The sequence below is a fragment of the Zingiber officinale genome, chromosome 11A (assembly GCF_018446385.1).
Source record: "Zingiber officinale cultivar Zhangliang chromosome 11A, Zo_v1.1, whole genome shotgun sequence".
NCBI classification, from domain to species: Eukaryota; Viridiplantae; Streptophyta; class Magnoliopsida; order Zingiberales; family Zingiberaceae; genus Zingiber; species Zingiber officinale.
This window is the reverse complement of record NC_056006.1, coordinates 61948015-61973552: the sequence shown is the minus strand read 5'-3', so window position 1 is coordinate 61973552 and position 25538 is coordinate 61948015. Positions and strand designations below refer to the sequence as shown.

The 25538-nt window shown below is 38.4% G+C and overlaps 2 protein-coding genes across 2 annotated transcripts; both read left to right on the top strand.

Moving 5' to 3' along the window:
* Window positions 1-21036: 21036 nt before the first annotated feature.
* On the top strand, window positions 21037-23187 carry LOC122032157 (protein NONRESPONDING TO OXYLIPINS 2, mitochondrial-like). Its single transcript, XM_042591415.1, has 3 exons — window positions 21037-21301; window positions 21410-21531; window positions 22928-23187. Exons 1-3 carry the CDS (start codon window positions 21135-21137, stop codon window positions 22945-22947), a joined length of 309 nt encoding a protein of 102 aa, XP_042447349.1. The 5' UTR covers window positions 21037-21134; the 3' UTR covers window positions 22948-23187.
* Window positions 23188-24376: 1189 nt separating this feature from the next.
* LOC122031415 (zinc finger protein ZAT9-like) lies at window positions 24377-25294 on the top strand. The gene has a single exon (XM_042590534.1). The coding sequence runs from the start codon at window positions 24377-24379 to the stop codon at window positions 25292-25294; it is 918 nt and encodes a 305-aa protein (XP_042446468.1).
* Window positions 25295-25538: the final 244 nt, after the last annotated feature.

The following is a 25538-nucleotide window of genomic DNA, read 5'->3' as shown; positions in this document are numbered from 1 at the left end:
TAATACTGGATATATGATATAGTAAACTAAATTCTTGAGTAAATAAAAAAAATATTTAAGTACTAATGAAGTGCAGCTGGTTTGATATATTCCGAAGAAGACATTTACATGAATGTTTCTATGATATAACATGGGAAAATACGACTGCGATATTGGAATTAACATGATATGGGAATCCATCAATGTAAGTAACATGATACTTTCTTATGTGATGCATTTTTTTCTTTTCTTTTATTTATTTACTTATATATATGGTTGCATCTATATATGGTTGAAATTCATGTTGACTAGTTAGCATTTTAGCTATTTTCCCCTTGAAATAAAAACTTGTTTTGATGTTATTGTATCATTGGAAATCATATAAATGAATTGATGTTGCTCATCTTTATTGCTGCTGAGGAATTTATTTACTTTTCATGTACTCTTAGTGATAAACAATTATGTCATTTGTGTCGACTACTAATGAATTGAATTTCCATGTACTCTTAGTGATAAATAGTTTCCAGGAATGATAGATATATCACTATATGATGTGGTTGAGATAAATGATGAATGTGTCTCTTTTTAAGCATTCAAATTAGTCATCTTGTTACCTGGTGCTCTTACTACTTTTTCAACTATGATTTTTGGTCTTGGTTTACTAATATATTATTTATGTGTTTTTACAGTTTATAAATCTCAAGTACTCTAGAGTTGAAATTGATGAAGTGCGGTTCGAGTGGGTTGAATGCATGCTAGATTACATTTGAGTAGGAAAGGTATTTGATTTTTGAAAACTTTGGATGATGCATGCATTTGCATGGAATGTAAATTGTGTATATTGTCCGATGTCAATTTCTTTCTGATGGTGATATTCTAGGACTTCTGCAGCATGTATAATTCTTCTGTTTTTGTTCTTTGCTGTAGTTAAGTAGACCAAATGATACTTTTGTTTGACATATTAGAACAGTGGATGTTTTAACTCAGAAAACTAGGCATTTGAAGGTGAAAAGCGGTGAGATTAGGGAAATAAAAGGCGTAAGAAGAATAGAGCAGTATATCAAGTTGAACAGATTCTGATTCTCATAATTTAATGTAGCCTCAGCTTGATTTTTGACTCACGATGTTCTACCTTGATGTGTTGTTAAAAGAATGTTCTACCTTGATTCTGATATCTATTAGCTTTTGATGTAAAAAGAATGTTTGTGTATTTTATGGATATTATTGTAAGAAGAATATTTATGTAATTTGTGAATATTTGTGTATTTTATGAATACTGTTGAATGAAGAATATTTGTGTAATTTATGAATATTTGTGTATTTTTTTGTTACTGTCAGTTTTTCACTGTTTCGGAAATCAAATTTGTGTTGTTAAAAAATACTGATATTACATCGGCTTTCCACCGCTGACATCGGTCGTATACCACTGCCAAAACTGGTGTTATTAACATATAATATTACATCGGTTTTACACCGTTGATGAAACGGTGTCGTTAAGTATAACGACCCACCTTCGACTAACTAGGCTGTAAGGACGGACCGTCACAATATACTGTGCTAGGCTATGTTTTTAAGGTGCGGAAATGTGATCTAATTTAAAATTTTGCTAAACTCATGCCAATTGCTACTAAATCTGATCTTATGCTGAAAAGTACCTTTTTTAAAGGTTGTACCTATACTCAAAAGAGAGGATCTAACCTTCACATATGATTAAGGACTGAACTTAGGTACTTCCAATCGAAACAGGCGTTCCAATCGATTGGCTGATCGATTGGGACGTTCGGATAGATTCACGGATCGATTCCGATGGCTACTGTGCTCGGGTTAATATTCTGGATCGATCAGCTGATCGATCCAGACTGTCCAATCGATCCAATGATCGATTCCAGAGCTCTCTGTTCGCGGGAGCGATTTTTCGATCGATCAAGCGATCGATCCCCAAACTCTCTGTTCGCGACTGGATCGATCGGCTGATCGATCCAGAGGCTTACTGTTTGCGGTACCAGGCTCCCAATCGATCCACTGATCGATTGAGGGCCCCCAATCGATCCACTGATCGATTGGGGTTTCTGATTTTGCAATAAACTCTGATTTCAGCACTGTTTCGTGCCAACTCACATACACAAGTTCTAAAATAACTAGAAAACATTCTATTAGCAAACAACTAATATTCTAAACATGGTTACTAACAAGCTAAGCAGATTTCCTATAATTTCATGCATTTAGATAACTAAATAGGCAAAGAGTAACATAATAAGAAACACTAAGTTCTTAAACATTATAATTCTTCCAAGGTCGTTATTCCACGTTCCATCCACACACATCTTCCTTGCATTGACCTCCAGCCTCCGCTAGTCCATCTTTCCTTTACCTTTATCTGCAGTATAAGGAAAAAGTATCTGTAAGCTTTCGCTTAGTAAGAAACCATCTACCTCACAAAACATGCATACAATACGACTTATGCTTTGAAAACATGCTATTTAAAATATGCACTGAATATGCTAAAGCATGGCATGACAAACAAAACATAGAACTAAGAAGCTGATCATGGCAATAAATGCTAGTCATAAACTATCATGTTATATCAATAGAAAACTAAACTGATATAGACACAGAGCTAAGCTAATACTAAACTAGTGCTAAAGCAGTACTGAATTCACATAACTATGTTGTGAAGTTTTGGAAACTATATTCATGAGTAGATTAAAATAATAATCATGTTGTTGTTTGGGCCCGACAACTGTACTTGCTATGCGCGCATCCCTAACTAGACCCGGGTTTGCAAGTCCCGAATTTAGCAGGGTTACTAGGTTATCTAAACCTAGGGACGACTATGGGAGCCCAACCCAATGGATATCTAATCCAGTACAGTGCCACTGAAAAATAAAATACTGAACATAAGCTAATAATTCTTGTCTTGCTCTTACTAGGTTGTCTAAACCCAGAACTAGGTTAGCTGAACCTAGGGGCAACTGTGGGAGCCCACCCATTGGACGTTTTGTCCATAAAAACTATAGCAAGACTAATTAAGCTGTAAAAATGCTTCTATTGCATTTATCTAAGCTATTAAAATGCCTATGGTGGCATTTAACTGCGCTAAGCGTTTAATCAAACGCTTGGTGTGTGCTAATTCGCACCCTATCATTGAAAATCTGCATACGGTTAAAACAATGCATCCAAACATACGACTAGCTACTTATACTGCAGGTGAGGGGTTTCTTACCTTCTGTTCTAATTTTCTTACGATTCTAATCGCTAGATTCCTGGAGAAGACAATCCTTCCGACGATCTTCTCGCGCCTAAGCGTTCCACTCGCGGAGGGAAATGCCCTCGTGTCGGAGTTGTGGCCGGAAGATGCTCTTGAAGCCCTTGGGACGGAACCCTGGTCTTCCTTGGCTTGGGCGCCAAGAGGATGAGGGAGAGATGAGGGTTCGGCGGTGAGGGTTTGAGGGAGAGGTTTTCTCGTTTAAGAAAATAACAATTTCTCACTTAATTCCCTATTTATATTAAGTGGGTAATTCGACCTTACTTGAATATAAATATAATTGATTCCCTTTTCTTTCAGCACGGCCCTGCTGGGTTCTCCTGGTTACTAGAGTTCACCTTAAGTCGTAGGACCCAATAGGTCCCGGGTTCAATTCCCGCTTAAGCTATTTTACGTTTCTATTTATTTTTGCTACTTCCGCTACTCTAAAAATTCCATAAAAATATTCTAAAATTCTAGAAAAATCATAGAATATTTCTAAAATAACTTTGAGAATTTTCGGGCGCTACAATCTCCCATACCTTATAAAAAGTTCGTCCTCGAACTTAGAATAACTCTGGGTACTTCTGTCTCATACTGGCTTTTGTCTCCCAAGTTGCCTCTTCTGCTGTGTGACTTTGCCAAATGACTTTTACTAATGGTACCTCCTTGTTCCGCAATTTCTTAACTACTCGGTCTATTATCTGAATAGGCCGACTTTCATAGCTGAGGTCTTCGCGGACTGGTACCGACTGGGGCTCAATCACCTGGGTGGCATCTGGGATATGCTTCTTCAGCATAGAGACATGAAATACATTATGGATGGCTGACATCTCCTGTGGTAGCTCTAACTCATATGCTACCTTGCCAACTCTTCTAGTGATAAGGTATGGTCCCATATATCTGGGACTTAATTTGCCCTTCTTCCTTCATGGGAGCTACTCGAGGAACACTAAATCCCTAGCCGAAAACTCTAAGGGTCTACTGTATCGATAGCTGGCAGCTGTCTCTATCCTCCCGGGATCTGGTATAGCATAGTTGTGGTATCGCTACTAGATCCATCTTGAGTTCTAGTTCTTTTCACCACTCTCATAAAGTGGAGATCTACACCTCCGCCCATAGAGAGCCTCGTAAGGTGCCATGCCGATGGTGGCCGATAGGTTGTTGTATGCAAATCGCTAAACTCGTACCCTTGAAATCTAGGGATGCTCGCATATCTTCGAGTACTTGATTTACTCGCTCCGTCTGACCATCTGTCTGAGGATGGAAAGCTGTGCTGAATTTTAACTTCATGCCCAATGCTAACTGTACACACTCCCAGAAGTGAGAGGTGAATCTACTGTCTCTGTCCGAAATAATGGTCCGTGGGACTCCATGTAGTCTGACGACCTCCTTGAGATATAGCTGAGCTAGCTGTTCTATGGAGTAGGATATCCTGATAGCTAAAAAGTGGGCTGATTTAGTCAACCTGTCGACTATCACCTAGATGGTATCAAAACCATTGGTGGTTCTGGGTAGTCCCACTATAAAATCCATAGAAATGTCTTCCCACTTCCATTCTGGAATCTGGATAGGCTGCAGAACTCCTCCTGGTCTCTGATGTTCTTCCTTGACTCTCTGGCAAGTTAGACAGGTGCTGACATATCTAGCGATGTCTCTCTTCATCCCAGGCCACCAAAAATGTTTCTTCAAGTCCTGGTACATCTTGGTGGAACCAGGATGCATCGCATAGGGAGTCCTGTGAGCCTCGTCTAGAATCTTCCTCTGTAGCTCCTCCTGATCTGGAACACAAAGTCTGTCGCCAAAATACAACACCCCGCTAGTGGACACTCTAAACTCTCTACCTTCTGATTCTGCTATCCCTTGCTTGATTTTCTGAATTTCAGGATCCTATTCCTGAGCTGTCTGGATGTCACCAAGCAAGGTAGTCCAACTATGAGTTCAAGACCAAAATCTGTGATCTCTCTCTGTAGGGGCGGTGACATGGCTGCTAGGGATAGTAAGGTAGCATCGGACTTTCTGCTAAGTGCATCCGCCACCTTATTGGCTTTTCCTGGGTGGTAGAGGATGTCTATGTCATAGTCTTTGACCAGCTCTAGCCATCTGCACTGTCACATATTCAGATTCTTCTGAGTGAAGAAGTACTTCAGACTCTGATGATCTGTATACACTCTGCACTGAGCTCTATACAAGTAATGTCTCCAAATTTTGAGAGCGAACACTACTGCTGCAAGCTCAAGGTCATGAGTAGGGTAATTCTTCTCATATTCCTTGAGTTGTCTGGAGGCATAGGCGATCACCTTACCTTCTTGCATCAGTACTGCTCCTAATCCCAATTTAGAGGCATCACTATAAATATCAAAGCTATCTGTGGTTTCTGGTAGGGTCAGAATAGGTGCACTGGTCAATCTTCTTTTTAACTCGCTGAAGCTGTTCTCACAGTCCTCTGTCCACTGAAATTTCTTGTTCTTTCTGGTAAGAGCTGTCAGTGGGGAGGCTATCCTGGAGAAATCCTCTACGAACTTTCTGTAATAACCTGCTAATCCCAGAAAGCTTCTGATTTCACTGGCATTCTTGGGTCTTTTCCAACCACTCACTGCTTCTATTTTACTGGGGTCTACCATGATACCATCCTTTGAGATGATGTGACCCAGGAAGGACACCTGATCTAACCAAAATTCACATTTCGTGAACTTGGCGTACAGCTGGTTCTGCTGAAGGGTCTGAAATACTATTCACAGGTGCTCTGCGTGTTCTTCCTGAGTTCCTGAATAGATAAAAATGTCATCGATAAACACAATAACAAATTTATCTAGGTAATCCCTGAATACTCTGTTCATAAGGTCCATGAAAGTAGCTGGAGCATTTGTCACGCCAAAGAGCATGACTACGAACTCATAGTGTCCGTATCTAGTCCTAAACGTTGTCTTGGGTATATCCCCTTCTTTAACCTTCACCTGATGATAACCTGATCTGAGGTCTATCTTAGAGAACACTGCTGCTCCCTTTAGCTGATCGAACAGGTCATCTATTCTGGGAAGAGGATACCTGTTCTTGATGGTGACTTGGTTCAGTGCCCTGTAGTCTATGCGCAAGCGCATGCTCCCGTCCTTCTTCTTCACGAACAATACAGGCGCTCCCCATGGTGAGTGACTAGGACGTATGAAGCCCTTGTCAAGCAGCTCCTGTAATTGCCCATGAAGTTCCTTCAGTTCTGCTGGAGTCATGCGGTAGGGCGCTTTGGAGATAGGATTTGTACTAGGAATGAGTTATATCTCAAATTCAATCTCCCTGTCTGGTGCTAGTCCTGGTAACTCCTCAGGGAAGACTACTGGGTAGTCACATATGACTCGGACCTCTGCTAGCTATTGGTCCTTGTCCTGACTGACATTGACTACATGCGCTAAAAATCCCGTACATCCTGAATCCATTAACCTCTGTGCTTTTAGAGCTGAGAGAAACTTCTTGGCCTTTCTCTTTGGTTCCCCGATGTACTCGAACTGTACTTCTGCCTCCGGTTGGATAGAGGCACCGTATCTGATTAGGAAGTCCATTCCAAAAATTACATCGTAATCAGTCATATTTAGCACTATCAGATCACAAAAGAGTTCTCTGTCTGCTATAATGACTGGCACCGCTCTGAGCCAATTCGTGGATGCCATAATTTCTCCTAAAGGTAAGGTCGTCAGAAACTGACTACTGAGTACCTCTGGGGGTATCACTAACTTCTCGCCAATATCGAATAAGACAGTTGTACTTTGCTGTAAAATACTGATCTGACCTGAAACAACTGTCGAGGAATTTGCTACGTCCTCTCTAGTTAGTGAGTAGATCCTCGCATTAGTCGTAGCTGGAGGGGCTTCTAATCTGCCCTGGCTGATGTGTGGACCATCTAAAGCGGCCTGCATCTGATGTAGCTGTACTGGCTGGCCTCCGTACTGAAATATGCCCTTCCTGCCCACACTCAAAGCATCCTCGGGTGCCCTTACGACAAACTCCAGGGTGAAATTTCCCACAAGTAGCACATTTGGGATAGCTAGGCTGTTTACTAGCTGGTCCTCCTTTCAGGTAACTCCCTGGTTTGCGCTTGTTGTTGGAGTTCCCTTTCCAGTTAGAGTTGTGGCCCTGTTGTTTCTGAGTATCTGAGCCTCCTTGCCCTTTGGTCTCTGAGAGGACTTGCTTCTACTTCTGATAGTGCTCGGTGGTCGAGCACTGCTGACTAGTTCTTGGTGGTTTGCGGCCTATGGACGCCGCCAGCCACGTTCATTGCTATTTCCGGCCTCGGCATCTTGAGCCGGCTTCCTCCACTGAAAGGTTGCCCTGGCGAAACTCGGTGAACTCGTCGTAGTGGCGGTTTGTGACCCGCATGTGAAAGAACTCCTCGAAGAATTCTTTCTCAAGTCAGCCCATGTCATCTGATTCACCGGGCGCCGCTCTAATTCTCTCCCACCACATACGTGCATCTCCTGTCAGGCGAAGGAGGCGCACTTCACTTTTTCCTGTTCGGCCAGTCCAGAAGCTCCATCGTACTCTCCAGTGTTTTGAACCAGGCTTGATCAGATAGGCCTCTCTGCTGGGGCTACTGGTGCTGTAGGCTGGACTGGTGGAACCTCTATAACCACTGGGGTTGCTATGTTGGGTTCCGGGGTGACAGTGGGAGTATTCAGTGGTTAACCTTTAGGGTGGCTATCTCCACTAAACTGCCTGCCTCATGCTAGGGCTCAGTAGCTGGTGCCCTTCTAGCTGGGCGTCCTCGTGCCATTTCTAAAGACATGGAGGACATACATAACTAATCTAATCATGGTTACATAAATACTGCTATCTTGTTAAACATTACCATATACTAACATGCTTCAGTTAACATAAGTTATAACAAGAAAGCAGGAACATAAAAAAAATGAGAGGTATTCTTACTTGGAAGCTGCAGGTTCAATGCTGGTGTGTGTGTAGGAAGTATGGAACTTTCTGCTCTGATACCACTCTGTAACGACCCGCATTCTACTAATTAGGCTATAAGGATGGACCGTCATAATATACTGTGCTAGGCTATGTTTTTAAGGTGCAAAAACGTGATCTAATTTAAAATTTTGCTAAACTCATGCCAATTGCTACTAAATCTGATCTTATGCTGAAAAGTACCTTTTTTAAAGGTTGTACCTATACTCAAAAGAGAGGATCTAACCTTCACATATGATTAAGGACTGAACTTAGGTACTTCCAACCGAAACAGGCGTTCCAATCGATTGGCTGATCGATTGGGACGTTTGGATCGATTCACGGATCGATTCCGATGGCTACTGTGCTCGGGTTAATATTCTGGATCGATCGGCTGATCGATCCAGACAGGCCAATCGATCCAATGATCGATTCCAGAGCTCTCTGTTCGCGGGAGCGATTTCCCGATTGATCGAGCGATCGATCCCCAAACTCTCTGTTCGCGACAGAACGCGACTGGATCGATCGGCTGATCGATCCAGAAGCTTACTGTTCGCGGTACCAGGCTCCCAATCGATCCACTGATCGATTGAGGACCCCCAATCGATCCACTGATCGATTAGGGTTTCTGATTTCGCAATAAACTCTGATTTCAGCACTGTTTCGTGCCAACTCACATACACAAGTTCTAAAATAACTAGAAAATATTCTATTAGCAAACGACTAATATTCTAAACATGGTTACTAACAAGCTAAGCAGATTTCCTATAATTTCATGCATTTAGATAACTAAATAGGCAAAGAGTAACATAATAAGAAACACTAAGTTCTTAAACATTATAATTCTTCCAAGGTCGTTATTCCAGGTTCCATCCACACACATCTTCCTTGCATTGACCTCCAGCCTCCGCTAGTCCATCTTTCCTTTACCTTTATCTGCAGTATAAGGAAAAAGTATCTGTAAGCTTTCGCTTAGTAAGAAACCATCTACCTCACAAAACATGCATACGATACGACTTATGCTTTGAAAACATGCTATTTGAAATATGCACTGAATATGCTAAAGCATGGCATGACAAACAAAACATAGAACTAAGAAGCTGATCATGGCAATAAATGCTAGTCATAAACTATCATGTTATATCAATAGAAAACTAAACTGATATAGACACAGAGCTAAGCTAATACTAAACTAGTGCTAAAGCAGTACTGAATTCACATAACTATGTTGTGAAGTTTTGGAAACTATATTCATAAGTAGATTAAAATAATAATCATGTTGCTGTTTGGGCCCGGCAACTGTAACTAGACCCGGGTTTGCAAGTCCCGAATTTAGAAGGGTTACTAGGTTATCTAAACCTAGGGACGACTATGGGAGCCCAACCCAATGGATATCTAATCCAGTACAGTGCCACTGAAAAATAAAATACTAAACATAAGCTAATAATTTTTGTCTTGCTCTTACTAGGTTGTCTAAACCCAGAACTAGGTTATCTGAACCTAGGGGCAACTGTGGGAGCCCACCCATTGGACGTTTTGTCCATAAAAATTGTAGCAAGACTAATTAAGCTGTAAAAATGCTTCTATTGCATTTATCTAAGCTATTAAAATGCCAATGGTGGCATTTAACTGCGCTAAGCGTTTAATCAAACGCTTGGTGTGCGCTAATTCGCACCCTATCACTGAAAATCTGCATACGGTTAAAACAATGCATCCAAACATACGACTAGCTACTTATACTGCAGGTGAGGGGTTTCTTACCTTCTGCTCTAATTTTCTTACGATTCTAATCGCTAGATTCCCGGAGAAGACAATCCTTCCGACGATCTTCTCGCGCCTAAGCGTTCCTCTCGCGGAGGGAAACGCCCTCGTGTCGGAGTTGTGGCCGGAAGATGCTCTTGGAGCCCTTGGGACGGAACCCTGGTCTTCCTTGGCTTGGGCGCCGAGAGGATGAGGGAGAGATGAGGGTTCAGCGGTGAGGGTTTGAGGGAGAGGTTTTCTCGTTTAAGAAAATAACAATTTCTCACTTAATTCCCTATTTATATTAATTGGGTAATTCGACCCTACTTGAATATAAATATAATTGATTCCCTTTTCTTTCAGCACGGCCCTGCTGGGTTCTCCTGGTTACTAGAGTTCACCTTAAGTCGTAGGACCCAATAGGTCCCGGGTTCAATTCCCGCTTAAGCTATTTTACGTTTCTATTTATTTTTGCTACTTCTGCTACTCTAAAAATTCCATAAAAATATTCTAAAATTTCAGAAAAATCATAGAATATTTCTAAAATAACTTTGAAAATTTTCGGGCTCTACATTAAGTGATACTACACCGGTTAATAACCGATTCGAACACCGGTGTCGTTAAGTGATACTACGCCAGTTTTAACCCGATGTCTAAAATGGCAGACCTTTTACATCGCCTTCATAGACATCGGTCGAAAATGTAATAGACACCGGTGGAAAATCGATGTCTATGAGGGTTTTTGTTGTAGTGATCCTACTCGTAGTTCCTACGCCAGTTTTCCTCTCCACCCCTTCTTTCCTATGTTGTGCCATTAATGTTCTTCCTATATATATCTCTTCTTTTTTGTTTTGTTTTGTTTTGTTTTATTTGTTTGTTTGTTAAAAAATGCTGATTTATTATAACATCATTTGTGTATGTAAGGGGTTTATGGATATCATTTGTTAATTTGATAAGTCCATTCGTGACACTCAATTTTTCGGCTTATCAAATTTTGGTGTCGTTGCCGGGGAAAATGGTGTTTGGTAATCTTAGTATTGTTCTTTATTTTGAAAACTTAAAAAAATTTTGTTGTTTTGATTGCTTTCATGTTCATATATCCATGAGTTTGATTTTATATGTTCCTGAGTCTTCTGATTTTATTTGCTAGTTGTCAGTGTAAGAACAGGAAATCTATTTTATCATGGATCCATATTATCAACATTTTGGAGATTGGAGGGAGAGTTATTATTATCAGCCTCAGTCTGGGTTCTATCAGCCTGAATATCAGTACTACCCACTTGTGGAGCAGCAGAATAGGTATGAGTCATTTCCTAATACCTATAATTCTAATAGGGTGGATTTTTCACATTTCAAGTATGAGGATGCACAAGTACAATTTGCAGAGTCAACATGGAAATTCAATGAAATTATGCAACAAATGAGTGAGCATCAAGAGCAACAATTCTCGAGGATACAGAACATACAGATTTAGTTAGATCAAATTGTATCATCTATTAATCAGTTACAAGCACAGAACTCCAATGGGGAGATGGAAAGTAGAGATTTTGTCAGGTCTGACCCTACTCCCATTTCTTCACAAGAATTTTCTAGTTTAATTTGTGATGATGATGTAGTTGTACAAATTTCTGATTCTACTGATGTTGTTGCTTTAGATGTTGGAAATGATGCAGGTATTGATGTTGAAGATAATTTAAGTGTAGGGGAATGCCTATTGGAAGAATTTTCTCAAGAATCACCAAGAATAGAGGATGTAAGTGTAGGGTCTTGTGCTATGGAGGCAAGGACCCAAGAATCACTACATGAAGTTGTACATTCTCCGGAACCAGAACTTGAGCATTTACTTGGTGGAAAGGAGGTAACAATCACACTTTAGGTACCTTTCAACAGGACAAGGTGAGTATTTTTTATAATTTTTCAGAAAATTTAATTGAGGTACCAATTGTTGACTTTGTTAGATGTGATTCATTTCTTGAAATATTTTCTACCCACACTAATATTCTCCTATTTCCTTTTTATCCTACATGCATGTGGGAGGTGTTTTCTTTGATTGATGTTGTAGGAGAATACAAGCTTCCGGAGTGGATGCTTGAACTGAATCGCCTTCGTCCTCCGGAAGAAATTTTGAAAAGAAAAATGAAGAATAAAAAGAATTTGTCTATATCTACAATTACTCCACTTCCGGCGTGGATATTACTTCTAAATCTTTTTCAACCGCCTGGAATTAAGGGGAGTTTGTTCCTTGCTTTTATTTCTTGCTTTATGCATTTCTTTAGTTTCATACTTTACATTTGCATTTTACTTCCACACTTTGCATTTTGTTTAGTATATAGCATGTCATTTTTAATAAAAGTCTCCATGGGAATTTTCTAAGTAATAGTTTTAAGATGGTAAAAGTTTCTTAAATTTGATCATCAATTTTAGGTCATTTGACATGATTGGATGCTTTACTAACATGATATGGGTTAGTGTGGAGGTGGATTCTAATTTGATTAATTGAGCTTGATTGCATGAAAATACCTAGAGAGGACCACCTCAAGCCTATACTTTATTATTTTCTTTGGTGTGGCATGTACTCGTAACAATTAAACTCTAGAACTTGCTTTGATTTTTTCAAAACCACAATACCATACATTGAATCATTCTTATGAAGGTTAATCTAATTCTCTAATCTTCCACACAATTTCTTGCTTGTTTTCTTGTTAATCATCATATCATTTTATTTTCACTCATTTCTTAATCTTTTGGATGTGGATACTTTGTTTGTTATATGATGAATTATTTGGCCAAGATGGATAAAGTTGAAGTGTGGGGGCGATAGTGGAATATGTTTAGAGTTCAACATGTTTTTATTGGATGGATGATTCTGTGTACTAGAGTGGAAGTTGTTATTTGGAGATTTAAATTATAAAAGAAACAACAAATGGCACTCAATTCATAGAGTTTCATTTCTACTTGGTGTTGCATGATTGAAATTCTTAATTCTCTACTTGCTGGATTTCTGAAATGCAAATTCTGCAAAAATTCTATTGGAAAAGGAAGCTATTCTAAACTTGATAAGTCTAAGCTGACGAAAGGCATTCTAGCTTTGATCTTGATGAAGTACTATACAAGAAAGGTGCTAGAAGCTACTGAAATTTTATTCAGCTTGCTATCAAGTTTGATGTCTAAATTAGAAATGCAGAAGTTTTCAAAATAGTGAGGTGAAATCTGCAATAAACTATAGTTTTGTTTGAGGAGTTGTACCAATTCCATATTAGCAGCTCTCAATTCAGTGAGAAATTCAGTGAAGATCCTGTATTCCATGTAACAAATGGTTTCTCATTTTATTCTATGCCTTTTTCAAATTAAATTTTGCAGAAATTGGAAGAATTAAGTTTCTGAAAATAGAAGATTTGGAAATGTAAAAATAGGGAGATGAAAGAGGTTCTGGAATTCTGATTATTATGGGTCAAAATTCAAATTTTAATTGATAAGAACCATTCCATTCAAGAAGCATTCAAGATTATATCATAAGCTTTGGAAACAAAATATGGACAAAATAAAAATATAGAAATTCTTAGATTCTAAAATGCTAGAAACTGTTTAAATTTGCAAAGGTTGTGCTTAGTTGTTTAACTGATTTTTCTGAGCTGGAACTCATTGAATTCAAGTATTACTGATTAAATGTTAAATGAAATGATCTTGAGGGATTAAAGGTCAAAGCTTGATCAGAAACTTCATTAAGTTGAAAAGAAAGTGTAGAGTTTTTGAAATTCTTTGTATCAAGTGTGTACTAAACTATTTGGAGTAACATTGAAATCAGTGAGAAGGATAAGCTAAGCTCTGCAACTCAAAGCTTTTGAATAGACAGAGCTAGATAGACAAATTGTTGAATTACCAGAGCTGCTGAAATGGAAAACTGTAAGCTGTTGAAACATGGATCTGTTGCTGAAAACCTGATCAAGGAGCAGGATTTGAACTTCAATTAGTATTTGTCATTCAATTCAAGAAGCATTCTGGAGAGAGTTATAAGCATTGTAGATGGAAACTGAACCACTCAAGTGCAGAAATTCAGAAATGTAGAGCTGCTGTTTAGAGATCAAACCTGTTTGATTTCTGAATTAAAACAAAGTTAAACCATTGTCTAACTAACCAAGGAATGAGCTCTAATTGCACAAGGATAGCAGGCAGAAATACAGAAGTATAGTTGTGACAGAAATGAGAAGGAAGCTGAAGTTGCTCTCTGTGTAGAAATGGTATCAGTGTGAAATGATGCTTTTATTGGAGAACAAATCTGTTGTTTCCTTAACTACACTAAACTTAGGAAAACATCTTTGAGCTGATCGGGAAACAAGTGAAAAGGCAACTGATGAACTAAATGTAAAAAAAAACAGTAAATTGGAAAACAAGAATTCAATATAGAGTTGAAGTAAGTGTGTACCAATTTGTATCATCAGCTTTTAAAGTAGCAAGGGAAACCAGTGAGCCTCTTACATTTACAGATTCAAATGGTGTTTCAATTCTTCCTATACCTTTCTAGATTGCTTTGAACAGAATTTTGAAAGTATATATCATATGGTTTATATGGAAAATTGTGGGTTGTCTGGATAGGATGAGTGTAGGTGTAGGAAATCTTTTATGGTGAGCAGAATTTGAAATTGAATTGGTAAGCACCATTTCATTTATTAAGCACTTGAAGATATCATCATTTAATTTGAAAAGGAGGAAGGAAAAGGAAGTAATTGATACTATTTGGAGTAAAGAAATGGAAGTTGAAAATAGATTAGTGCAATTCTTCATAACTTAAGCTGAAATCATCACAATTCTGCAGTGCTGAAACTTAGTCCAGGAGGTTCATATTTGTTTCTGTGCAAATTTATTGAAAATCTACAACTGACCAAATTACTGAAACTGAACAATTTCAACTTTTGTTGGTTCCTCAAATATAGGATGGTTGAACCAGATCTCTAAGCTCATCTGATGGAGTTTTATCTGTTTGAATCTATTCTGAACTAGACTTGCTGTTGCTTTGAGTTGAATATGGAACTTCTGTTTTACCCTGAACTGCTGCAGGAATTGATTCTATTAAGAGAAGGAAATTGTTAAAAGTATAAAGATCTACAGAAGTTTGGAAGTGCATTGGTTCAAAGTTTTGAATTCTGATTTCAGGAAACAATGTGGTTATTTAAAGGCTGAATGATGCTCTATTCTTTGCAAGGAAACTCTTCATTAAATGAATCTACATTTTATGTAACAACCTTTTGATTACTTGAAGTAAAATGAAGAAAGCTTTAGCAAGAGAAGTAAGAATTCAGCTCAAATCTGAAAAATCGAGATTGTTTGTGTGAAGAGTTATTTATGCCAATTGGTGATGCTGTTTCTAAATGGGAAGGTTTAAAATTCAAGTTCTGATTATTGCAGGGCTAAATGAAGTCTTTTCTTGTGCATAATTCTTTCTCAAATTGCTGCATATATATTGAACTTGAAAAATTGGTATTGTACATAAATGATTTTCACTTTAGAATGCTGATGAAGTCACTGGAAGTACTTGATAACATTTGAATAGTTGGAAGTGAAGCTGATAACATGCAGAAGTTGACAGAAATTGAATCTGTATATCTGAATTTTTAATGGGAATTTAATGTTACAAATGACCAAAATAGAGAGGCTAATGGAAATTGAAAATGAAGTGCAGAATGTGAGCCTAAGGATCTTTGAGTTACAAATTTTTGAAACTCAAATCTTCAGTTGTAGATGAAGCTGTAAATGATGTATCAGTAGCAACAAGCTTATCCTGTGATGATCAGGAATAATATCAAATCTGCAAAATTGAAACTATTGTATTAACTTGGAGTGAGATTATTGAGTTTTATTGCTCAAGACGACCAAAGGTTTAAGTATGGGGGATATATAGTCCAAATTTTTTCATTAATTGAATGCACAATGAGACAACAAAAGTGATTCAAGAAGCTAAAAGTTGTACAAACAGAAACAAGTAAAACTGAATTTGTTGAAATCTGTTCACTTACAGAATTTGTGCCAATCTTTTGAAGTGATCTTTGATCCGAAATAAATTGAATTCAAGCTATTATTGATTGAGTGTTAAATGAGAGAATTTATAGTGATTAAATGTAAAAGCTTGATCAAAACAGTTTGCTCAGAATGAAACTGATTGCAGAATCCGGAAATTCAGTTTAGTGAATTCTAAATCAAATTATTCTATGATATTCACAAAATGAAGACATCTCTCAGCTAATCAATACACAAGTGTTAGATATAAGTGAAGAAATGAATTTCAGAGGCTATCATTGGGAATTAGCTTTGGAGATGGAGACAAGGCAGCAAGAGCAGAACACTTATCTTGCTAAATCTGTTCACTAAGAAAAATAGTTCCAGTTTCTGTGAATTAAATTTCTGATCTGAGAGTTATAATAATACAAGCCTTTATTTGTTGAAGACTCAAAGAGTTAATCTATATAGCTTAAACTATAAGGCTTGGATCTAAAGAGAAATCAGAACTGAAGATGATAGAAACTATAAAGATTTAGAGGAAGGAAGATAGAAGGAAGTATTTCCAAAACTATAAAGATTTGGATTCATTCGTGCTAAATTGAGAAAAAAAAAGTATTTCGAAAGATAGAAGGAAGTATATGTCCATGAGTTAATGATCAATGGAAGTGGGTGGAAATGAATTTAGACGAACAAGATCATAATTGAAATGCAAGGTTGCAGGGAAATGTCATTTTGCAGAAATTGTGTGCCAATTCTTCAAGAGATTCTGATCAGCAATGAAGTTGGTGAAGTTAATCCAACTAAGTGTTTAATGAGATGTTATACAGAAGTTAAATATAAGCTTGATTAGAAATCAATAAGATCAGATCTCAGAGTCATATATTATTATTGTGCTAACTTTGTTTTGCAAGAATAGTTATTTAATTCTATTTTATAGGAATCGGTCTGATCGATCGATTAAACCCATGAATCGATCGATCGAACCAGGTTGATATAGAACAGAGATCAGATCAAGCCGAAGCAAACATGGAAGTCAGGTTGATTGGTCGACCGAACCCAGTGATCAGTCGACCGAACAATAAGAGCATTAATAGCGAATTAACTTCAAATCTTGATGAACACAGAAACTGCTCTGTTCGGTCGATCAAACAAGGTGATCGATCGACCGATCAATTAATACTCATAAATGTGCAAAGATCGGATCTTAGCGAAGTCAAATCAAAAATTCTCTATTCACGAATTTATTCACATCAGTCGATTGAATGCTTATAACAATCAATTGATTCAAAAAACCAATCAAATCATTCGAGCGCTTCAGTTAAATGAAAAAAATTTTGTGTCCAAATTTCACCACATCAGTCGACTAGTATACCATATCAATCTACTCATGTCTATAAATTCATTTTTATAGCTCACGAATTAGGGTTTTATCCTCTCTAATGGTGGTGGAAAATCCTCATGTCGCTCCCAATCTTCGTGTTCTTCGCTAATAATGCGAAAAAAAATATCAAAATTCTAGTAAACCCTAGCCTATTTGTTGCTATATTCAACGAATACGCATCGATTTGTTCTTCCATAGTGGAATTTGTTACAAATATGAATGAGTGTTTGTCCAACCATCGAAATAATCCTTGCACCTTAAAACATGACGATAAGCTAATCATATGCTCTAATACTAATTGAAAGTATTATAAATAAATCAAAACAAACTAAAGGATGCATCTAGGGATGTAGTTATCATCATCAATAAGGATACAATGGATAGACAATGAAAATAATGATAAACAAATGGTTTAATCTGAATCCATCGCATTAGTTATTGATCTTACTTATTGTCGAAGTTCCTGTAATACAACGGAAGTCTTCTATAGGAATGGCCGACCAATGGGGAAGAGTTCAAAGAAGAAAAAGAAACTCAAATCCTCTTGATTCTTCCCTTATATACCAAGCTCATTCTATAGGGATCCTCCACATAAAGTTCATACATCATTAATAGTCCATTAATATTAATAAAACAGGTTAAATCTATACATTAAATCTATATTCAATAATTCAAAACATTATATTATTTAATTGAAATTTAATTCCTTAATGATAATTAATTATATGTGTGAATTAACTATAAATCTAAGATTAAGCCCACCGATTGAGTCCATCTACGTATATTTAATCCTTCACATTTAACTTCAAGTAATCATCCTTATGTAGTAAAAGATTATGCTCAACTCATATTTTTTATAATCTATCCTTACAGCATATAAAAGAAAATAAATTATGAGATTAATTTAATTTATATAGGATTGTTATATTTAGTTAAAGGATTAGAAAAGTTTTTTCCTATCCTTCACGTATAGTTAAAGGTAGACCCGACCCCGGGCCGGGTCTGGCCCGGACCCGGCCCGGGCCCGTAATCGGGTCAATGGGCCAGTTGCCCGTTGACCCGGTTCGCCGGGTTGAACCGGAACCGGCCCGGCAAGTTGCCGGGCCGGTTGCCCGTTGACCCGGTTCGCCGGGTCGAACCGGAACCGGCCCGGCAAGTTGCCGGGCCGGTTCCGGTTCATTGGGTGTAAAATCGGCGAACTGCCGGTTAACCAAAACTCTATAAATAGAGAGCTTATTTCATCATTTTTCACACACATCTTCTCTACTCTTAATCTCATTTTCGTATTCTCTAATCTCTACACGCTTTCGTTTCCAATTTTCAATTACAATGGAAGGAGGCCGCGGTGGTGCATCATCTCGAGCTCGGAAGGAAAGCAAATAATGAATCCGCGGGAGGAGGACCCCAACATTCAATCCACCGATGATGAGATCGAGCATCTTCCGAATCCGACACCCGACACACAAGGAAGTACCGATGCAATTACTTCTAAGGTTCGGGAACTTCCTCCTCTAAAGTCTTCTATTTTTACTAAACATTTTGAGAATGTCACTCTTTCGTCGGGAGAAATGCGTGCAAAATGTAAGCACTGCAATGCTTCCTACAAATTCCAAGTCAATGAAGCACCCGACGGAATATGGACTCGACCGTTCTCAAACATAATTATCAAGATTTTCTTCAACTAGCGGTAGTACCGATTCCGGTTTATTTTTATATTCGGATAATAAATTAAGAGAATCATTAGCTAAATTTGTTTCCGTAGAACATCTTTCTTTTAGTTTTGGATCTAAATGCACATTTGAAGATTTTTGTAAAGAATCTCTTAATCCATGTGCTAAACGTGTTCCTAGGACTACACTTACTCGTACAATTAAAAAATTAGTAAAATAAGGAAAAAAGAATTTAATTGATGAATTTAGTAAATTAGATAATAAAGTTTCTTTATGTTCCGATATTTGGAGTGATCATTGGCAAACACATTCGTATATGGGTGTGACTTGCCATTGGATCGATAACTCTTGGAACCTCCAAAAAAGATTATTAGCTTATAGAGTTTTTGATTAATCACATAATGCTCATAATATCACACAATTATTATGTTTAATTTTAGAATAATATGGTTTAACTCATAAAATATTTTCAATATCATTAGATAATGCTAGTTCTAATACCGCTTGTATAGATGATCTAAAATTTGTTTGTCAACCTATTATTGGAGATTTATTTTTTCATATTCGTTGTGTTTGCCATGTTTTAAATTTATGTGTTCAAGATGGTTTAAAAATTTTAGAAAGTTATATTAAACCAATTAGAATTGCAATTTCTTATTTATGGTCTCATCCATCTATAATGAAATAATGGGGTAGGTTTTGTAAAATTAATGGAATGAGACCTAAAAAATTTCCACGTGATGTACCAACACGTTGGAATTCAACATACCAATTATTACAAGATTCATTTCAATATAAAGAATTATTATGTTCATTTTTTGCACAAAACACTAATACTAATATATATTTATTTTCACAACAATGAAATATTTGTAGTATATTTGTGAAATTTTAAAAGTATTTAATGATGCAACCGAACAACTTTCCGGTGTTTATTATCCCACTGCTCAATTAGTTTTAGAAAATTTTTCTAATATAGTATTAGTTTTAAATGAACATATTAATAATGAATCTTTATCTCCTTGCATCTTAGCTATGAAAACTAAATGGGAAAAATATTTTTATTTAATTCCTGAAATTTATTTAATTGCATTTGCTTTAGATCCTAGATTTAAATTAGAAGTTTTACAAGAAATGTTAATTTTATATTATGATGCTTTAATTCCAATTAAAGATTTTTCTTCCCCTGATCCAGCTAATATTATATATAATGTTAGAATTTATTTATATGATATTTATAATCAATATTATGCAAAATATGGAACACAAATTAATATTTCTGAAATTCAACAAACTACTAGTAGTAATTTAAAACTTACAATCCTCAAGTTCCACACAGAAACTTGAGAATTATTTTACGACTTCTTTTGATTTTAATGAAGCAGATAGCGAAAACTTCGATATCTTAAAGTGGTGGTCACAGAAGGCTCAAAACTTTCCTGTTCTCTAGTGTCAACTGTTGCTGTGGAGCAGACGTTCAGTGCCGGCGGCAACATATTAGATGAACGACGATCAACTTTGTCTCCCGACTCATTGGAAGCCCAAGCATTACTGGACGATTGGACCAGAGCGGAGAAAAGAATCCAAGGAATGCAACTTTCAGATGACGAAGTTGAAGATTTTGATACTGAAGGAACAAATACGACAGGAACAGAAAATGAAAGTGAATGAAAATGTAAAAGGATAAAAATGTAAAAGAACTACGTGAGCTTTAATTCCCCTAAAGGGATACGTAGGCAACTTAAATAAGTGCAAGCCCTTTTTTTTAATAAATTTTAATTTCTAATTTTTAATGTTTAATTTCTAATTTTTAATGTTTAATTTTTAATTTTTTTTAACATATTAATCTTGAACCGTGACGAACTGTGACGAACCGTGAACCGAACCGTCGAACCGGTGATTCCGAACCGTCAAACCATCGGTTCCAAACCGTGATCAGGTCTAGTTAAAGGATGAGAAAAGTTTTTTCCGGTAACTTTGTCCCACGTCACTTAGACCTTAAACACATTTTTACGCTCTCAAACATTATTTGATCGAGTTTGAACCCAAATGGTATTATTTAACGTTGGACTTCAAAAACCAGCTGTAGCTCGCGGTGGACCCGAACTCCCTTGAAGCGATAGCAATTCGCAAACTAGCGATAAACCCTAACCGCCTGTGGCCGCATTGCTCAAATTTTTCTCAAATTCCCATGGCTTCAGCCGGATTTCGAGCCCTAAGCCGCGCCTCGCTCAGTCCAATCCAATCCTCCCTTTCGAGGTCGAAAGTGGCGGCGTGGTTTGCTTCCTCCTCTCGCCCGCCCGCCGCTGCTTCAGCTTCCCCCACTCGTGGTCGCCGCTTCTTTCCGCCCTTTTCCAGGTTCGCCGAGATTTATTCTATTTGTTCTCGTTCGGTGTGTCTTTGTCTCCTGGCTCCTGCATTGATCTTCTCTGCGTTAAAGATTGAATTTTGCCGGTGCTTTTGAAGGTCTCCTGCGGAGCTGGGGTGCTGCAGCGGATCTCTTCTCCCACTTCACACCGCGGTGGCGGTGGCTAGATTGACCTCGTGCCTGAGCTCGACTTCTCGGAGTTGCCGTGTTCTTTCACAGGGTATTCCTGGCTATCCTGGAGTTTAAATGTTGTTGACATATTTTTGTGGTACATCACTATCTTTGCTTATAATTGTTCCCTGGAGGTTTTGATGGTCTAATTCTGTCTTTTGTTGTATGTGGCTCCCGAAATAGTTTAGATCTGTACCCAATCACAATGCAGGTTTTACATACTTTGTGACATGCTTCTTTCTTGAACATAATTGCATAATTTGTTAGTAAAAAAGAAACATTTATTTTTTGATGAGATTGGATATTCTTAACTAGACAGGATGGATATCTTTAATTGTTTATCATTTAGCAAATTAAGACTGGATTGTGAATAGTCTCCTATTTGAATGTTGCAAGTACCAAGTACTAATTAGACACCAAAATCGACAAAGATAAATGTGGGTTATACAATGGTAATGTGCCTATCATGATAGAATTGACAGAGATCCTTTTCCTTCCATATGGCATAGCCTTGCTGCCTGTTGATGACACATACACTAACTGCTGGGTGGCATTGAATCTTTTATCTTTTACTTGTTGAATGCTCCTTGTTTTCAATTGAACTATGAACAATGAGTTCTGAATTTCTAAGGTTAGCATAGGTCTGTACCAGTGGTTTTTCAGTTGGATATAATGCTAATAAGCTCATAGTACTAAATATACAGATTCAAGAGTTGAAGTTAATATAAATGATGGGCATTGTATATGATCATTATGTATCAATAGAACTTCAATAAAGCTTATAACTCACCTCAATTAGTGCTTGAAAAAGTTGTGGTCATTGTGCCCTAATTGCAATTCATTACCATCATGCTAGACTCAAGGAATAGTTTTATGATATTTTTTGTATATCCATGTGTCTTTTGTCAAAATTTTAGCTTGGAAATATCTAATGTGTATGAAGAATATTTGACCTTGACTCAATTATTTATATTGATTCATGTAGCAAATGATGATGACTACATCTTAAATCTGAAGATACTCATACAAGCTCTGATGCTTATATTTCCGAACAACATTTTTTTTTTTTTTTGTCATGCAATGTTAGTCTGCAGCTTTTATAAGATGGTTCTTCGTTTACTTACAACATGAGATATTGTGTTGAGACTGTAACCGATAGTCACTATGCCAAAATCCATTAGAAAATGCAACATAAGTTCTTGACACTTGAGATAGGAGCGTGTCAAGAAAATTGACAAACTGTTTCTCACATCAGGTTTTAACTGGAGAAGCTTTAAGACATTCTAGATGTGGTGCAACCATATCAAAATTAGTGTATCTATACTATTGTCAAGCTTAAATATAGTACAACATGCATCCAGCCTATCTCTTTACATAAATTTTAGAATAATTTAACTCCTATTATCGCATGATCCATATTGGCGTAACATTACTGTCCTCTCCAGATGGAATTGATGGCACATGAAACACTTGATGATCGCTTGCTGTTGGAGTTCAGAGTCTGTTTTTTTGTTTCTGCCTGCTACCAATTTTTGTCAACAAGGAAAACTTGTCTTCTATTATCAGGATGGTTATTTAGATTTTCTTCACTCTTCTATTATGGGAGGGGATAGCTGGAGCATATTTTAGCAAAACTATATCATAACTTATTGCCGTGTACACTCTAACCAGTAAATGGGTTGAATCTGATACAAATTCTCTGACAGTTTTTTTTTAGAACTTGTAAAATATGTTTTGTTGAGTGGAAATATGCATACGAGACTAGCAACATGAAATTGATTGGATGCCTTCTCCCGCACTGAAGGTTAGTGGGCAGTGGTGTCATTTAAGGGACCAGATGCACTTAAACATCCTTTTATTCCACGCCTTCTCACAGACTTTTGCTTGAGACTTCGAAGAAACCAAACAGTTGAAACAAGTCGACAACTTTACAAGTCAATATAGTAGTATCCCTTTAAAGTTGATGCTGTATATGATTCTACAACTACAGATGAATAAAAGCTACATCCACCAATTATTCATTTGAATTATAATTGGTGTTATAAAGTTAATATTTTCTACTTAAGTTGTGCTACATGGAAATTGAGCTGACTTGGACCGATTCTCTTTTCACCCTTTTAATGTAGTTGTGGAGTGTCTAGAGTGGATTATCGTAGTCATCACTGATCCAATGCAGAATTGCAATGACATGTCGTTGAAAAGAGTTCAGATTTTCTGTCTCCAAAATTGTCTGTTTTTATATCTCACTCGTCGTCCTAGCCTACTACTGGTGGTCTCCTGTCATCATCTCGATCAGTATTATAATCCTCGGAGAAGATGCATTCAAGAAGATCATCATCGGTATGATCAGTATTGAAATTTGATCGAATCTGAATAGGGACTGTGATTGATGGCGGAGAAAGGTACGGTGGACAGAGAGTCGGGGACAAAGGATTTGATTTCAGTTGAAAATACTAAATTAGGATTGTGGTCGCTAGCCAAACCGGTACGGTTTGGGGCCGGTTTATTGGTCGACGGTTCAGGCATGGTATTTAAACACTTCCAACGAGGTCTCGACAGCTGCTGTGTCTTCCGCTTCCAGTGCTGACTTCGCTGTCTCGCCGAGGTGGCAAGAGGAGGCGCCAGACCGAGCCATGGCGTACGCTCTACGTTCGATCGCTGTGCCAAATTGCCCATAAAGATCGAGCGAGATATGCCATGGAGTCGCTACCGATGCTCCCCGAGATACTGTATCCTCCTCCTTTATTGCCTTTGTTTATGAACTTCCTTTTCGCTTCGCCTCGTGATCTCCATCCACTTCTTCCTCTCTTTTCGCTCTTCAGTTGCTGAATCTGGATTCAAGTTGGATTTTGGGAGTGGGAGAAGTCATAAAGATCCGATCTTTGAGGCTGGACATGGACAGGCACAGGTGCCGGATCTGCTTCCGGCGATTCTCTAATGGCCGCGCCCTCGGCGGCCACATGCGCTCTCACGTCGTTAATGCTTCCACCGCCGCTGCCGCCGGGCATCGGAGGCCGAAGCCCCCCTCGCTATCCGGATTATCGTCGTCTTTCTTGGAGGCGACTACGTATGAGTTCCCCAGGCGCCGAAGCTTCCGCGCCGTGGATCCGGAGTTTTCTTCTTCTGTTGCCGTGGCAGAGAGCGGCGGTGCCGGATCCTCCTATGTCGGAGAGAGCGAGGCGGATTCGTCGTCTTTCCGACGGCGGCTCGTTCGTCCTCGACGAACTGAAGGTTTCTCCGATGAGGCCGAGCGGCTCAGCTCCGTCTCCGATGGCGCTCGTGAAGAAGACGTCGCGCTCTGCCTCATGTTGCTCTCGCGTGACACTTGGTCCAAATCGAAAATGGAGCGCCGCCAATCCCTTGACGATGAGGAAAAAGAGGACGTAGACGACGAGTTGACGCTTCTCGCCGCCGGTAAATCGTGCACGAAGAGGACCAAATACCAGTGCGTCACTTGCCGGAAGTTCTTCAAATCGTATCAAGCGCTCAGCGGTCACCGGGCGAACCAAAAAAATGAAGGAACAGAGTGCACCCCGACCACCACCGGAGTCCGAATCCACGGCAGTGGCCTGAGGCCCACCACCACCAACACCGCCAAGCTCTACCAGTGCCCTTACTGCTCAAGGACCTTCATCTCCGGCCAGGCCCTCGGCGGCCATAAAAGATCCCATCTCGCGACCGCCACCACTACGTCGCCGGCTCCCCTCAGCATCAAAGATGATGGCTTCATAGACCTCAATCAGCCAGCTCTATTCGAGGAAGAAACCGAGCTCTCCGCCCTCTCTGTCGCCACTGAGATCGCATCAAAGTGAACTCCTTCGGATCCCAAAGACGCCATTTTGAACAACATTAAAGGTAAATTCTTCTCTATTAAGCATAAATCTCATCTTTTGTGGGAAAAAAAACTTGAAACAGAATTTGATTCTTTGTAATAGAACTGTAATTTTGCTGGTTACTTAGGATCTTGTTCCTTGGTTCCTTTGATGTGTGGAGTAAGGAAGAAGAAGAGAAGAGGACATGGGTATGGCGTCAGGGGAGTCCCTCTCCCCTCTCCCC